General features: G+C 42.2%; 1 protein-coding gene across 1 annotated transcript; it reads right to left on the bottom strand.

Moving 5' to 3' along the window:
• Positions 1–15,547: 15,547 nt before the first annotated feature.
• LOC126235476 (putative gustatory receptor 2a) lies at positions 15,548–16,162 on the bottom strand. The gene has a single exon (XM_049944196.1). The coding sequence runs from the start codon at positions 16,160–16,162 to the stop codon at positions 15,548–15,550; it is 615 nt and encodes a 204-aa protein (XP_049800153.1).
• Between the last annotated feature and the right edge of the window lie 2,182 nt (positions 16,163–18,344).

The raw sequence follows: 18,344 nt of genomic DNA, 5'->3' as shown, positions 1-18,344 counted from the left end.
TTTCCTGAAAAATGTGTACGCCTAAAGTGGTGTTAGAACTATCGTCGGCAATGGAAAAATTTCTAGTAAGATCTGGGTGCGATAAAAGTGGTGCATTCAACAAAGCATCTTTCAGATTGACTTATTCAGACTATTGGTTTTTCATGTAAAAGTATGTCTCAGACGTCGTCAAAAGTAATAACATTTTCGTGTACAAGATTCTTTGTGTCAAAAGTATTGCTTGCGTTACTGGAAGATGCAACCTGTACTGTATTTAGTCAAATTCTATCTGACGTGCTATTATTTTCGGGAGGATGTTGTGGCATTTCCACTATTTGTACTGTTTTGTTATTTCGTCCTGACGTATTACGTTCGGGATGATATCTACTGTCTGGTTCATTCATGATAATCTGTTGTTGTGGATGAGTTTGCTGCTGGTAAGACCGACTGTTATTAAACGTACGCTGAAAATTGTGCTCATTACTTTTACGTCTGTCATGATAGTCATTTCTATATGGTGCATTGCGATAGGAACTGAAATGGTGTGTCTTCTGTACGTACTGATTTCCTTGTTGCTGTGCGTTACTATTTGTTGGAGCTGAAGCTATACGTGCAGGCGGCGAAACATTAAAGCTTGGTTGACTTGGTTGAGCTTGCAGACTGCATTGTCGGTTAGGTATGCTAACCGGCTGGTTTTGTTGCTATTGCGGTGAAAAAACTTCTATTGTTACCAAAATGCGTTCGCTGTTGCTGATAATTTTACACATACTGATGATTAAATTTTTGTCTGTTATTAAAGTTATACTGGTAGTTCTTGTCATTTCGGGAACGTATAATGATAAAATTGTCACTTTCGGTAAAAGTTGTTGTATCAGGTTTTCTTTACTCATTCTTAATCATAGATAGGGCAATAGTTAAAGAGCTGATAGATATAAAGGATAGATATAAAGGATAGTAGAAGAGAAGGTAGCAGTGCAGAAAACTAAAGATGAAACAGCACTACTACGGCTCGGGGCCCTGTGCACGCTATGGCACATTCATTAAAGCGTAATGAATCCCCTGAGGTCTCTACGCGCTGCAAATAAATTCCAGCTTCTGCGTTACAGGCAATGCCGGTGAAAATTCAAAAGCAAATTGCTGTATCCATGCTAATTGTAGTTTCTGCATTACAGGCAATGCTATTGAAAATACAAAAACAAATTGTCGTATCCAGTTCAAAGCGTGACTCTGTGTTCTGTCATTATTAAATACCTTAGATTTTTTTACGCATAAAAATTGCTTATAATCAACGTTCTCGTCTCTGAATTTGAGAACACGTTCAGGTTTGTGTGAGAATCTGTTTGTCTGTGTCATTTCGGATTTTAAGTCGCGTAGCTTTTCGGATTTTAAGTCGCGTAGTCTCTGTAAATTGCTTAAGTTATGCTGACTGTATGAGTATAACAAATGTTCGGAATGTGTCATATGCTGTGACGTGTTAGTGACTGAAACATTTTTCATTTCTGTCACTTTAATACGTTCGTCAATTTGGTTGTTCTGCTGTTCACATTTCTTATCGACTTCCGTATCCACAGTGTGTAAAAGTTCTGGTGACTTTAAATTAAACTCGTCGTGTAGCTGTGTTGCGTTTTCTGAACATTGTTCAGTGACTGCATTAATTTCATCTCTAAGTGATTCTGTTGTGCCTGCATGTCTATTACCTAATTCTTGTGCAACAGATCTAGTTTCTTCACTACTGTTCGTAGCACAAGTCTTAGTATCCTCACGTAATTGTTCTTTAGTATCATGACGTTGCACGGTAACGGCTGTAATCTGTTCACTAACTTGTTTGTTCTGTTCATTCAGGTTGTCGTGTTTTTCGTTCGGCTGTTTAAAACTTTCATGAAATAGTTCGATCGACCTGTCATATTTTTCATTGAGTTGTTTGCACGATTCATTAAGTTTGTCGTAATTTTCATTAAGTTGTTTGAAACTGTCGTCTTGTTTTTTACTGCTTTCATTAATTTGTTGTTTGAGATTTTCATGAAGTTGTAGCATTAATGCTATGACTCGATCCCAGCCAATATTACCTACTCTATTCTCTATGCTGTTTGATGGCGTATCTGCTTTTGTCGCGTTTTCTGTAAAAATTTGGTTATTCTGTGACTCTCGAAAAGGTTTGCCAAGCGGATGTGCACTGTTAGTCACAACACCGGAATTAAATAATTTTGACGTATTCTGATTACACTGTTCATTTTCGTTAGAAACATTTATCTGTTCGTTACGTAAATTTTGCAAACCGGGTGTGTCAAGCTGGGCAACGTTCATTGTAACAGAACGTCCCGCGTCTTCAACTGTCGTTAAATTAACAGAGGACACAATTGAATTTGTTTGCTCATCATTAGCATTAAAATCATTACTAGTGATCGGTATGCACTGATTGTCTGTAAATGGAGGACTATCATTAAGACACTGAGTGTCGCAAGTATTGTCGGTCAAACTATTCGAGTCGGCTATTTCACTCATTACACATCGCGATGTACTGTTAACAGTTTTTCGTGGCATTTTTCACAAATCAGAATTAAGCACAAATGAAACAAGGACAATGCAAAATGCAACAAACACAATTACAACAAAGAGCAACAAATTGCCGATGATCTGTGAAAGAAAGAGTGACAAATTAGTAAATGCGTTGTGCCAGATGCAATCTACATTTAAATAAATAAGAGCAGATATATGACTACTTCTCAGAAGATTCACAAAGAAATACGATCCTGGCAGGGTCGCCAAGTGTAACCTCCCCACAGAATTTTAATTATAATATGAACCACGGACCTTGAACCATAAATAAACTCACCACAAAAATAATGAAATGAACCATGAACCATGAGCCAAGCGTAACCTCCACAAAATAATAATTTTATAAAAGAAACCAGAAACCAAGTGTAACCTCTGCACGAAAATAATAATTAAATGAATTTTTAAAGTATTGTAACCTCAGAACAAAATTAATTTTAAAGTAACCTCCGAACAAATTTGGCTCCCATTTATAATCTCTATGCAGAAATGCATTCACATTTAATGTAACCACAAAATTCAATTCCTAAACCCCGAAATAATAAAAAAAAATTCAGTAACCTCGTAAATTTTATGACGACAGCAGCGCTGCGCCTCGGCCCTGTATTCTGAATAAAAAAAAGGAAAAATTCTTACCTCAATAAAAACTGCGAATATATATCTCCTCTTATGTAGAAATTTTTGGCACAGCTTCGTGCAATGCTGGCGTATATATATATATATATATAATTCTTGGAAGGAATGATCATGCATTGGAAATATTCTTTAAATTGAAATGAATGCTTTTCTTTAAAAAATTACTTTATATTATGAAAATCAGTATTGGGGGCATTATTTTTTTAAAATAAATTAATGACAGTTAATATACATTACAAGATATGCGCAAGGCTGCTTCTTTACCTTCTGCAATAATACTCATCCCCCAGAGTCCCGACCAGAGCAGACTGCCGACACACGCAGGCACGCGCCGACTACTATCGACTCACGCAGACTACTCAAGACTAGCGCAGACTGACTACTACAGCCGACTGACTCGCGACAAGCAACAACTAACGACATACTCTCTGGTCAGAGATTCCGCTATGTCTTGCCCATCGCCGGCAACGCATACGTCTTACAAGACGACAGACTGTTTGTTCGACAATACTACAGAACAGTAGCCACAAATCGTTAGTAGCAACAGTTGTTCTAAAAAGGACACTGTGGAGCAGGACAACGTAGGGCGAGGATCAGTCTGTGACTGTTTGTTGCTAATAACAAACATCCTTCATTGCTACTACTTCATTGATGGCGACAGGCAGGTGTGTAAGTACTCCCACCTTTTTTTTTTACATATTCATGCGTAGCAAAATTCTAGAAGCACTACCAGTTTCTGATTACAGGTGATGTATAAGAAATACCATGCTGCGATCTCTCTCTTGCAAAATCATCCCTACAGTACTAAATCGTGTGACATCAAGTAAAGTTCGTTAGGTGGTTGCCTAAATTTGCTGTGCTACAGAAAAACACACACCTAGGGAAAGGGCTTTTTTGTCTTTGACAAGTTACGTTAAGTAACACCACTTGTGTTCTGTTATGGCTTTCAAGGTACCATGAAGGTATGTAAGTACCACCACAAAATTATTTTTACATATTTCAATATTCCGCATTACGTCGACGCCATGATGCTCTCAGCCAATCACAATATAATTTACTTATAATTTTTATTCTAACAAAAAATGCGTCGATAAATAGGAAGGAACACAGCGTCACAAACATTATTAGGAATTCAGGAAATAGGCACTTGCTACGTTCTCCCTGGATTATACATCATTACAGTGAGTCGCAGGAACAATTCCGACTGCGATCTGCAAGATCGCATCCTCTTCTCTGCCCACGGACGCTTCGCAGCAGCAGAGTGATCACCTGCTCTGCTGTAGCCGAAGGAACACCACTATGTCTCCCCGCCGTAGTAGGATCGAATGAAAAACTTACTTTATTATTAAAATTCCTGTTACCAAAAGCACCTCATCTTTTTCACATTTCACATACAAAGTGCTGCTACATATTACCGCTGCTAGCACATCCATCCTGTACCAGAAAATCGAGATCATCTCCAGAAAAACTTATCACAGACTATGCGCAAATAGTACTGATTGGGTTCAAATGGTTCAAATGGCTCTGAGCACTATGGGACTCAACATCTGAGGTCATCAGTCCCCTAGAACTTAGAACTACTTAAACCTAACTAACCTAAGGACATCACACACATCCATGCCCGAGGCAGGATTCGAACCTGCGACCGTAGCAGTCACGCGATTCCGGACTGAAGTGCCTAGAACCGCTCGGCCACAGCGGCCGGCTACTGATTGGGAAGTGAACACCTAGCAGAAATAGTACAGATCGACGTATAAACTCTTGCGAAGCCTTCCTATAGCACTAGGACGTGTTAAACAAGTACTTATTCTCATACTGGCTGGAGATAAAGACAAACAATTCTGATGCTTCCAACCGAAGATACTGTATGTGCGTAACACAGAGCTACAAAATACGCATCTAAAGAGATGAACAGCATCTCAAACAATCCTGCAAGGTAGTTCGTCCTTCAAACTCTGGCATGTGACGAACAGTGAGTCAGAAAGTTGTATAATTATTGACATCAAGCGACGAACGCTTTGGTTTGTGGTTATTGCACGACAGACACCGACAGAGTAAATTACAACAAAATGGCGCGCTTCTTAGCAAGAAGCCCTCGTATTATCGCTACGTCAGATATATGCGACACTGGCGGCATAGTAGAATCACAGTCCACTTTGAAAGTATTTTTTTTTCCTCTCAACAGTGTTTCGTGAGAAATATTTTGTCTTTATTTCCATGTCCTCGATTATGACCATGGTTATTAACGTAATTTAGAATGTTGCTTAGAATTCCAAAGACAAACGTTGGAGCCGGCCGCGGTAGCCGAACGGTTCTAGGTGCTTCAGTCCGGAACCGCGCGATTGCTACAGTCGCAGGTTCCAGTCCTGCCTCGGGCATGGCTGTGTGTGATGTCCTTAGGTTAGTTAAATAGTTCAAATGGCTCTGAGCACTATGGGACTTAACTTCTGATGTCATCAGTCCCCTAGAACTTAGAACTACTTAAACCTAACAAGCCTAAGGACGCCACACACATCCATGCCCGAGGCAGGATTCGAACCTGCGACCGTAGCAGTTGCGCAGTTCCAGACTGTAGCGCCTAGCACCGCTCGGCCACATCAGCCGGCTTAGGTTAGTTAGGTTTAAGTAGTTCTAAGTTCTAGGGGACTGATGACCTCAGATGTTAAGTCCCATAGTGCTCAGAGCCATTTGAACCATTTTTTTAAATTCTTAACACTGACCCCAACAAAGACTATATAAGCATTATACAGAAGTGCTATATTAAAACAGGAGGCACCATCAAGTATAGACGTTACCGAATTACACCTGGCTCCCACAAACCATTTTATTGCTCGGTTTAATGTGTGTTACGCGCACGAAAATCCTGTATGTCTGCAGATGACATGGTGTGCTATACTACAACAACTACTACTACTATTATCATTATTTACTTAAGGTACATGAAGGTACATGAAGTTTTTCCCAAGAGAAGAAGAAGAATAAGGGTTCAAATGGATTGTGCGGACTGCAAGATGTTACAGATCGTTTACGTTTTGAGTGAAGTATTGCAGAGACTTCTAACGGATGCTCTGGGGATACGTAGATCTACGTTACACAATTGAGTACTGCGTGATGCATACGGCGAGTTAATGTATGTAGCAATTGTATTCTACAAAACGCATAGGCAAATGAACTAGAGCATTGTAGAAACACCTATATAATCACATGAGAGTGCAAAAAAAGAAACGTATTAGTATTTTCTAGATTGGGAAAATATATATGAAAAGTTCTTTGTTGCAAATATATACATATTTATTTCTACAGAGAGATAATGTAACACAAGGGGTACTAAAAAAAACGCACTTATTTGTTGGTCGTGAATGTAACAACGTCAATACCACGAACGTGGCCAGTGTAACTCAGTTGCACCCATCCACTATTTAAAAAGCAGTACTACTCTCATTATTTATTTACCATACATGGTGACAAAGCGGATTCTTTTTTCTCACCCGTGCCCCTACCATCGAGTCGTACTAACGTGAGAGTCGCCGGCCGCGGTGGCCGAGCGGTTCTAGGCGCTCCAGTCAGGAACCGCGCGACTGCTACAGTCGCAGGTCCGAATCCTGCCTCGGGCATGGATGTGTGTGATGTCCTTAGGTTAGTTAGGTTTAAGTAGTTCTAAGTCCTAGGGGACTGATGACCTCGGATGATAAGTCCCATAGTGCTCAGAGCCATTTTTGAACTAAAATGAGAACAATATTATTATTATTGCTACTGTTACTCCATCGATAGGCTCCATCAGCATGTGAGTATTACAACAATGTTTCGTGAACTACAATGGGAAGATGGCGTGTTCTACAGGTAAATATTTGTCTGGAATCAGTCTTATTGTTTAAAGGCAACGTGCTTATTAATAATAATTATTGTTCTCGGTCGGTCCGAACTGCAGCGTTGAAAGTGATGGGCAAATCGTCTGTTACTACTGCTGTTACTACTACTACCACTGCTATGTCACAAAGCAGAAGTAAAGTCGCATAATTATTGGGGTCAGACGCAAAAGGCATCGAAGGTAATCCGTGTTAACAGTTTTAGCTCCACCATCCTCCATCGTTTCTGCCCAATGCTGTAGAACTTGTACGGGCACTGATGACCACGATGTTGAGCGCCCTACAAATCAACATCGTCATCTAGTGCTGTAACGAAGATTATTAGGTGGCAGATTGGTGAGTACCAAAATTTCATCAGCCTGCAATTACCGAGTGGAACGGTAAATGTCACTGTCATAGCTGTGGCGTGGGGTATTATTACTAAAAATCTGTAAATGAATATATACGTAAGTAATAAAAATTATTTTGTTAAAAACCGTTTCTATTTTCTAGCGCCTATCATCAATACATATTAATGTAACAACTTATACACTGAGGGGGGTATTTCGTAAGCGATGAATAATCCCAAAATCTTTTTTGCATGTCATCTCACATAGTGTATTCGTATCTTTTTTTACTAGACCATCGTGGTTCTACATCCACGAATAATCCATTAAAACTATAATACAGGGTGGCGCACTAAATGTGTTACCATTTTGTTTTTGAATATAAACTTTATTGTCAATACAATCTGAAAGGAACATATACTACAATGAAGAGCCGTCCATGGAGATTTGTTCTAACTCAGCACATGCTCAATATGTCCACTATTTCGTTTCCTAACTACCTTCGGCCGGCCGAAGTGGCCGTGCGGTTAAAGGCGGTGCAGTCTGGAACCTCAAGGCCGCTACGGTCGCAGGTTCGAATCCTGCCTCGGGCAAGGATGTTTGTGATGTCCTTAGGTTAGTTAGGTTTAACTAATTCTAAGTTCTAGGGGACTAATGACCTCAGCAGTTGAGTCCCATAGTGCTCAGAGCCATTTGAACGTAACTACCTTCAAACAAACACTGACATTAATGATTACCCTATGGCACATGTCTTCCGTAATTTCACTGCAAGCTTGAATAATAAATCTTCTGAGCTGCATTAAATCACGTGGACGTTTCGGGAAAATTTTTTCCTTTAGGTACCCCCAAAGAAAAAAGTCACATGGATTGAGGTCTGGACTATTGGGGGGCCAATTTTGTCCGTCATTGAAGCGACCTGGAAACCTGAGTGAAATGTTCCGCATGTCGAAATGCTCGTGTAAAAACTCCAACACAGTGTTTGCAGTATGTGGCCTTGCTCCATCTTGCATGAACCACTGCGTGTTGAAGGGAAAGGTAGTAGTAAGAAGCTGTAGAATGAAGCTATTGCGAAGCATGCTCAAATTACGCTCGCTGTTCACAGTTTCTTCAAAGAAAAAGGGTCCGGTCCAATAAGTCCGTGACTGGAAATTGCTGCCCACGCTGTAATACTCGGAGCATAATGTTGTCGTTCACGAAGCACTTGTGGGTTTTCAGTGGCCCAAAAGCGTACATTTTGTTTGTTAACTACGCTGTCTAAATGAAAATGCGCCTCGTCTGAAAACCAAACGTTGTTGAGAGTTTCTTCCCTATCCTCCGCCCACTGAGGAAACAGTAGTCTCTGCTGCTTGTGTTCTTCAGTGAGCTTCTGTGCACAGGTCATTTTGAATGGGTACATATGGAGGTCACTTTTAAGAATGCGCTGAACGGAGCGTCTGGATATTCCCAGCTGCACTGCTACCTTTCTACACGATTTCCAGGGACTTCTCTGTACAGCAACTCGTACCGCTTCAATGTTCTCCGGCGAACAAGCCGAGGTCGCTTCGCTTGCAATACTGTTCCTTCCTGTACAAATTTATCGTACAACCTGTGGATGGTCTTCTTGCAAGGGACCCATCGTGTGTTAAACTGTTGTCGAAAACGCCTCTGAGTCACAACAAGGCTTTTCGTTTCATGAAAAAGTAACACAATTGCCGATCGTTGGGGTGTCGTCAGTCTTCCATTGTGAGCCATTGCTGCTTACTAGTCTCCTAGCGGCAGTGTCGTGAATTACACGTCATTTCGTAACTCATTAAACAAATGTGCTCTGCTGGTACTGCTGTAGACATACCAGCGGAATATCTAATGTGCGTCGTAAATTGTGAAAGAAACAATTGGTAACACATTTCGTGCGCCACCCTGTACTTACACCCTCAGTTGTATACGAAACCCTTAGAACGTGGCGATCTAAGTAAGTGTCTCCTTTACGTATCGGGAATCAGACTAAAGGTGCTGATGGTGGCTTGCGACAACTCCCGGCAGTGACAGCACAGAAAAATGCCGCTCGTGTTCTGGTCGATCCTGTGGAATTGAAGAAGTAGGCCAAGGCTGCGGCGCTCTAATAACACGCGTTCAGCTTCTGCAAGGCGTGCAAGTTGTTTTCTTTGTCTTTCCTCACCGGCCCTTGCAGCCGGACCCAAGTTGGACGCCGTCCTTACAATACATTACCTCGTACGCACATTGTAGACACTGAAACTTTCGATGAATGCGCCACTCACACTCACACATGCACACTCTTATCTTATTTGCAAAATTATTTCTGAAAGAAGCCTAGCTTTCTCACCCCGAGTGGGAGAGCTCCTTATTCGCTGGTGCACTGTCGCGGCTTGTTTCACCGTGTGCCTGAGGATGGACTTTCTTCCTCTCTTTTGAGGTTCTAATGTGTGCACCACAGAGGTCGACACCTACCCAGTCTCGTACGTAGTACGTATTACCATACCCGATACCATCTGGTGTCAACAAATACTGTCTGTAGGATTCCCTAAATTGTCCTATTAATTACTCACAATTTGGTGTGGTACGAGAACTACTCGAGTACAAGAACTGCTGTAGACTAATTTATGTTACTGCTACAGAATTTCATTGCAAGTACATCAGATCATGCATAATTGGGAACCAGGAAGGTTAATCGCAAGCCATCAGGACAGTAACGAATATGGCCCCAGTTTTGATCAAAGAAACGCCAACGCAGACACATACTGTCACCAAATGCTTTATTTAGAACGTTATCCGTACTTTCATTTTTACAAACATTATAAGTACACAATCTTTCTTATTTGACGCCTAGTCCTTTTTTAAAGTCCAAGACCAATATTAAATGGTATATGCGATTGCAGTCTTTCTCGGCGTATTCCACTGAAGAATTCTTCTCCGGATTATCAGCCGAGTGATGGCGTCGTCTTGTCGCAACGTTTCAATGAATTTCGTACCCATCATCTACTGGGGAAACTCTGGGTAAGAAACTCATTCAAACGTTGCGACAAGACGATGCCACCACTTGGCTGATAACCCAAGAAGAATTCATCAATATTAAATGGGTTTGCATCTTGAAACAATTTATTCTCTGCCTTGCAAAAGCTCTCTAGTGTGAGCCAGTCCTCAACTTTATCTAGATCAGGTGACTGTTTAGGTTTACTACACGTAACAAATTACCACTGTTCTCATCATTACACGTGCGGCACGGTACACAAGCTGAATCAAAACCTTGTTGTGCACCAGCTGAGTCGTTACAGAGTAATGTTGGTCAACATTACTTATAAACTTTGTGTATTTAAAGTCCCAAGAGACAATAAGCTCCTACTACACACAAGAAAGAATAACCTTATAACGGGATACCTACTGTGTTCTGCAGTCTGTCTGCTGAGATAATAGGCCCCTACGCTTGGTTAATGTGTTATGTATACGAACACTGGGAAAGAAGGAGGACGTCGAAGTTAAGAAACGAATAAACAGGAGTGGACAGCTGCCATAAAAGAAAAAAAAAAGAAGCAAAATATGCTCAAGAAAGATTTAAATGGTGTTCAAAACACGGGGAGATATTAGAGTTAATTGTACAATAGCGATGACTGAATGGAATCGGGCTGTTGTAGAGTTTAAAGGGTAATTCATTTACAAAAAGTTGCTAACTTAAATTTCTACAGGGCGTGAGCGAGCCACCTCATGTGGATGTCTGGACAGTTTTAAACAGCACGGGATGTGCTGGACGGGAGCCTCCTAAGGGGATTTCAGCAAGCATTCATATCAAGTGGTCGTAGACGTCAGCGGGGTTACGTCTACGCTCACGGTGTACGATAGGGTGGTATCGCGCGGAGACGCTTTCTACGGTGCAAGAATGGGGTAGCGTCGAAAGCAGCAACCATCAACAACCTCGTCTCTGAAGGCTCTAATAACTGTCACAACATTACGGCCTAATTTAACACATGTAATGACGCCTGTTGCGGCACTCCTACACTGTTTTTACTGAAATTACAATGAAATGAACACAATTGGCTGCTTACAGGCGTTGACATATGTCAACGGGGACAGATGAAAATGTGTGCCCCGACCGGGACTCGAACCCGGGATCTCCTGCTTACTTGGCAGACCCTCTATCCACTTTTTTTTTTAATCTCATTTTGTTCGTGTTTGTTCGTTGTATCTACTCGGGGCGGACGTCGCAAGACACCCGTTTCAGTTCGTGATTGATCAATTAACTCAGTATCTTTATTACAGAGGTCAGCTAACCCTCTGACCGAACACGCTGAGTTACCGTGCCGGCTTCCATCTGAGCCACCGAGGACACAAGGATAGAGCGACTGCAGCGATTTATCTCTGGCATGCCTCCCGCGAAACCCACATTCTCAACGCATTGTCCCGGACTACATTCGTAGTGCCCTCGCCCATTATACTCATTACTCGCGGCGCGTTGCCGATTCCCGTAAGAGTTCGGGCGCTGTTCGTGCATTCACACAAGAAGAAGATAGTCAAGTGGCCGGTGAGCCTTAACTATATATTTAGTAATATGGTATCTGTTCTTTCGGACATGTCCGAAAGAACAGATACCATCTTAGTAAATATACTGTTTGTACTGTCACAGGTGTCTAGCATGGGGGTTATCAGACAGTCGCGTCCCCTAATCACACATATAGCTGCGGGTGACTTTCACAAGCTCACGTCTGTAAGTGAATCACATTGCAAGATACCCTTTTGGAGTATAGAGTACACGTCGCCCACCTTCTACTTGAATGAAGAAGTAAAGCGACGGTGCCTAGCATGTACTGTGTCGATCTTCTCGAGCTTGAATCCACAATCAATGCACAATGCTATAATGAGATTTTTCAAAAAGTCAAAACCTTCGGGGAACGCTGCTCGGCGAAATTATCCTGTTGCAAAATTAGAAACATTCAGCACTAGTTTATTTTTGGTGAGGTGTTTGAAGCTGCTCTTTACACATTAACGTCAGAGAAAAAGGAAATTATTTTTTTCAATGTTTTTTTATTACAAAAAAATGGTTCAAATGGCTCTGAGCACTATGGGACTTAACTTCTGAGGTCATCAGTCCCCTAGAACTTAGAACTACTTAAACCTAACTAACCTAAGGACGTCACACACATCCATGCTCGAGGCAGGATTCGGACCTGCGACCGTAGCGGTCGTGCGGTTCCAGACTAGCGCCTAGAACCGCTCGGCCACTCCGGCCGGCTTTTATTACATATACCCAAAAATTATCATTCTATTCAACTTCCTCCTCCCCCTCCTCGTCCTCCTCCTCATCGGCTAGAATCTCTTGGAGGAGCTCTTCAATGCCCGTCATCAGTTCGATCATATCTACTTCATCTGCCGTAAAAAATAAAAAGTAAGAAAAGAGAAATTATTAGATGAAGTATAAGTTTCTTTACTAGCAGATATGTAGTACTATACAAACGATGACTCAAATAGCGGCTATTTGACATCTGACGAAAATGACAAGGTTACGACACCGTGATGAGCTAGTACGTGATTTGAACCTGTAAACGCAAAGTTGCAGTCTCAAATCTTCATTCAATGACTTCACTATGGAGGATGCTCGGCTTCCGCTGTCTAAAACACATCGAGTAAGTTTACTCAGTCGTGGTGTACACCTGACGTGTGTGCTGGAGTGTGCGCGCTGGCGTAATTGTGCCTATTTTATACTAACAGAATTATGTCGTTGCTCTGCTCTTACACGTCGCACATTCGATGCAAATTAGCTTGTGTTATTGTTTTACAGTTCGGCAAATATGAACCAGTCTTTCCTCAATTTGACACTTTACGTGCTCTGTTTTGACAAAGAAAAAATCTGTTAGTGCTTTCACTTTCTACTTTCGTTCAGTGGTAACGTTGGTCTCTGATTCGGGAGCCGCAGCTGAGCAAGTCAATCTTTTATTGTCACAGCGAATCCTCTGCGAAGAAAGCGCTGCGTGAATACGCTAGGTTCTGTGAACTTTTTCTATTTTCTTTATTTCTTTATTTATTTTTTATTTCTGCTGCTAGTACACAACGGTAAGCAATGACGTCCGGTCGTATGTTAAGTACACAAGCGGGAAGTCACAATCAATAACTTCATTTGGCGTTAACAATGGTGATATCACTGACGACAGTGTCACTAAAGCAAAGCTGCTAGACACATTTTTTTCCGAATTCGTTCACCAAAGAAGGTGAAGTAAATATACCAGAAATCGAATCTAGAACAACTGCCAATATGAGTAACTTAGAAGTAGATCTCTCGTTGCACTGATGCAACTTACATCGCTTAATAAAGGTAAGACTTCCCGTCCAGATTATGTACCGTCCTAGTTCCTTTCAGAGTACGCTGACGGAATTGCTTCATCATAAACAACTGCTCTCTCCGCGAAAGATCTGCACCTAAAGACTGGAAATTTCCACAAGTCACACCAGTACCGAAGAAAGGAATTGGAGACCCGTATCACTATCGTCGGTTGACGATAGGGTTGTGGAACATATATTCTAACATTATGAATTACCTCGAAGAAAACCATTTATTGAAAAATAGTCAACACAGATCGTACTTGTGAAACACAACTAGTTATTTATTCTCACGATGTAGTGAGTGCTATCGACAGGGGATGTCAAACTGATTTCATATTTTTAGATTTTCAGAAGGTTTTTGATTCAGTTCCTCACAGGAGACTTCTAATCAGATAACGTGCCTATGGAATATCGCCTCAGTTGTGCAATTGTTAGAAAGTTTACACTTTGGAATAAATGACGGAATACAATCGAGCAAAACAAACTGACGCCTGGCGTTCCCCAGAACAGTGTTAGAGGCCCTCTGCTGTTTCTAATATATATATATATATATATATATATATATATATATATATATATATATATATACGATTTAGGAGACGATATGAGCAGAACTGTTAGACTGTTTGTAGATCATGCTTTTATTTTCCGTCTAGTATATTCATTAGAAGATCAAAATCAACTGCAAAATGATTTAGACAAGGTATCTACGTTGTGCGAAAAGTGGCAACTGACTCTGATGAAAAGTGTGATATGATCCACATGAATATTGAAAGCAAATTGTTAAATTTTGGTTACACAATAAGTCACACAAATCTGCAGTCTGTCAATTCAGCTAAATACCTACGGATTACAAGCATGAACAAATTAAACTGAGATCACATAGATAAAGTTTGGGGCAAGGTGAACGAAAGACTGCTCAAATGGTTCAAATGGCTCTGAGCACTATGGGACTCAACATCTGAGGTCATCAGTCCCCTAGAACTTAGAACTACTTAAACCTAACTAACCTAAGGACATCACACACATCCATGCCCGAGGCAGGATTCGAACCTGCGACCGTAGCGGTCGCGCTGTTCCAGACTGAAGCGCCTAGAACCGCTCAGCCGCACTGGCCGGCGAACGAAAGACTGCATTTTATTTGCAGGACACTCACAAGATGCAACAGGTCTGCTAAAGAGACTGCTTACACTACCCTGTCCGTTCTCCTCTGGAGTAATGCTGCGCATTCTGGAATCTTTACTTGATGGAACTGATGGAGGACATAAAAAAAGTTCAAAGAAGGGCAGCTCGTTTTGTCTTAGCGTGAAATGTGGAAGAGAGGGTCACGGATATGATAAGCGAGTTGGGATGGCAGTTATTGAAACAAAGGGATTTTTCTTTCCGGTAGGATCTTTAAGCAAAATTTTAATCAGCAACGAAGATATTTTGTTGCGCCCACCTACTTAGGGAGAAATGATTGTAGTAATAAAATGTGCTGTTCTTGAGTAAAACAGCAGAGAAATAGGCTCAAGGTAGTTTGATGAACACTCTGCCAGGTACTTAGCAGTGAATTGCAGGGTAGTCATGTAGGTGTAGAGGTGGCCGGTGTGGCCGTGCGGTTCTAGGCGCTTCAGTCTGGAACTGCGTGACCGCTAACGTCGCAGGTTCGAATCCTGCCTCGGGCATGGATGTGTGTGATTTCCTTAGGTTAGTTAGGTTTAAGCAGTTCTAAGTTCTAGGGGACTGATGACCACAGATGTTAAATCCCATAGCGCTCAGAGCCATTTGAAATGTAGGTGTAGATACTATAGTTGCTACAGACGTATCTTAAGATCACAGGGCTGCCCAGTCCTGCTTCCAAATCAGGACACAGCTCTGTACCACGCTTCTACGGGACCCTCGTCACTGTTGCCGAAGGATGACAAGGTAGGTGACGACCACGGCCAGTGCAGACACCAACAGGCGCCTGTCTATGACGACCAGTCCAGCAGCCGAGAACTGCAGTCGCGGTCCTCGCAGGGTGAGCTGCACGAAGGCATCCAGTTCTGGACCGCGCCAATCGCAGAGAGCGGACGCCCTGAGCAGCAGTGGCCCAGTGTAGGCTGCCGAGTCCACAGTCGCTGCGCACGCCAGTGACAGCGCCACCAGCTGCAGCGAGTGGTGGACCATCCACAGACCGGACATGATGGGCCACTCGAAGGGCGAATGCCGCTTCCCTCCTGAGCTGACCACATCGTAGGCGAAGAAGGTGGTGCCGCCCACATAGCCGGCGATGTTCAGGGCCAGCGACAGGCCAAAGTGCTGCTGAAGGGTCTCCGCCGCGTGCATCAGCACCAGGTACGCCTCCCTCAGCTGGCGCAGTCTACCAGAGGCGGCTTGAGGTGACACGTCCCCCAGCTCATGCCCAAGCACAGCACGAAGCTCGGGAACACTGAGCGGTGGCAGCAACTCACGTATCCTGGCATTAACACTCTGGAACCTCTCCCACAGTTCCAGAACCAGAAAGACGAACTGCATCGTTACCATCGTCTTCAAAAAGACGATGACAACGAGACTCAACCTCGAATACGTTTCGCGATAATCCTTTTGTGCTACCAAAAGTATGCTGCTCGTCACTACATAGTAGGTCACGACGACGATATTACCCAAAGTTTTCATCCAATTAACTCTCTCGTTTTTACCTAGACAGTTGTCTGCGAATCTCAGGGCTCTCATGAAAGATTGGAGGCGCTGTAGTCCAGCTGTGGCGCATGTCGCATATGTAAGTAACATACCTGCTCTTCCGATCCACTTCTGAAACATATATGCTACCGTGGCGAGTTCCCATTCACGGACGTTCCAGTCATCCTGGAAGTAGCTCACCACTGTTGTCATGAGCGCAATAATCAAGAGCCAGATTGCCGAACGTAGTACAGGCTTCCTGCCTTGGCAGCACTGTGGATTAGCACAAGAGGTTTCAGATGCTGCTTCTCCTTCTGTTGGTGCCAATCCAGTCACAGTCCAAGCTGCATATAACTCTGGAGAAATTATACGAAAACTTGAGGCCTCACTCGTACAGCACACCTCCATGTCGCTGGAACTTGCTAAGCTTGTCCTCACGAAGTAGTTATTCTTGATGCTGCCTTCAAATCAACTCCATTATGACTAAAGTCACTTAGTCACTTATTTGATGGCAAAAGCAGTTTATGACTCATAACTTCACGTAATTAATTTATTCGACCTATTTCGCACCTTTTCTTAAGCTTCGATTTTTTCAAAGAGGATTAGTTTTGCATATGAAATGAACCTTTCCAATTACGAGGCCGAGGATAAACAGAACGGTCTGCAGGTTGAGGAAAATAAAGTGAATGACAGGTACTGTTGCAACTGTAGTAAGCGAAATTAAGTCTTCACGTTTCCACATTCGTCAGTATTACGACTTCCTCATATTCTAAGAGTAACATACAGCTATGAAACATGTGGGCGAGGGGGGGACTTCTGGAATTTCAACTGGGAGCATACCATCTGACATGTAAGATTACCATGTACGCCCGTGAGATGTGACCCAGGCTGGAGTACAGCTATGATTTTAGAGATAGTGTATGAGTGTGTTTTCATTGATTTCGTTGTAGCTGTAGTGAACAAACATGTCAATACTATACATACATTATCTACGCCGACATTCATTTCCCCATTTCTTTTTCAAAAGAGTACTGTATGCCAAATATTGATTTATACGATGGTCAATCTCATGATTACCTCTTAACAGGAGAGAAAAGATGAATCATACACTGATGAGCCAGAACATTGTAACCACCTGCGTAATAGGCTGATGGTCATCCTCTGGATCGCAGTACAGAAACGATTCTGAACGATATGGTTCTGACAAGTTCTCGGTAGATTTGTGGCGGTATGTGAAACTAGATGTCTAGGCACACGTCACGAAATTCCAGTAAATGACGGGCCGATGTTTTGAGTACCAGCAACTGGGCGTCCCAGATGTGTTTCAGCAGTTTCAGATCAGGCGAATTTGGTGACCAAGACATCAAAACACCACTTTCATGCTCCTCAAATGACTGTAACACGATTCTGGCTTTGTTTCATGAACAGTTATCTTGCTCGAAGTTTCCACCTCCATTGGGAAAGACATCAAGCATACATATATGCAGCTGATACGCAATAACTATCACATAGTACACAGCTATTTGGGAAGCAAACTAACAGATGATGGTTGAAGTAGGGAGAGTATAAAATGTGGACTGGCAATGGCAAGGAAAGTGTTCCTGAAGAAGAGAAATTTGTTGACATCAAGTATAGATTTAAGACTCAGAAAGTCCTTTCTGAAAGTATTTGTATGGAGTGTAGGCATGTATGGAAGTGAAACATGGACGACAAACAGTTTAGGCAAGAAGAGATTAGAAGCTTTTGAAATGTAGTGTTACGAAGAATGCTGAAGATTAGATGAGTAGATCAAGTAACTAATGAGGAAGTACTGACAAGAATTGGGGAGAAGAGAAATTTGTGGTACAACCTGACTAAAAGAATGGATCGGTTGGCAGGACAGATTCTGCGAAATCAAGGGATCACCAGTTTAGTACAAGAGGGAAGTATGGGGAATAAAAGTGTAGAGGAAGACCAAGGGATGAATACAGTAAGCAAATTCAGAGGGATATAAGTAGCAGTAGTTACTCGGCGATGAAGAGGCTTGCACAGTATGGAG

The sequence above is a fragment of the Schistocerca nitens genome, chromosome 2 (assembly GCF_023898315.1).
Source record: "Schistocerca nitens isolate TAMUIC-IGC-003100 chromosome 2, iqSchNite1.1, whole genome shotgun sequence".
Lineage (NCBI taxonomy): Eukaryota > Metazoa > Arthropoda > Insecta > Orthoptera > Acrididae > Schistocerca > Schistocerca nitens.
Note: the sequence above shows the minus strand (reverse complement) of the source record. Positions and strands in the feature narration are given on the sequence as shown.

Excerpts from the sequence above, each read along its gene's own strand:
- LOC126235476 (XM_049944196.1), bottom strand. The coding sequence starts at position 16,162 with ATGCAGTTCGTCTTTCTGGTTCTGGAACTGTGGGAGAGGTTCCAGAGT.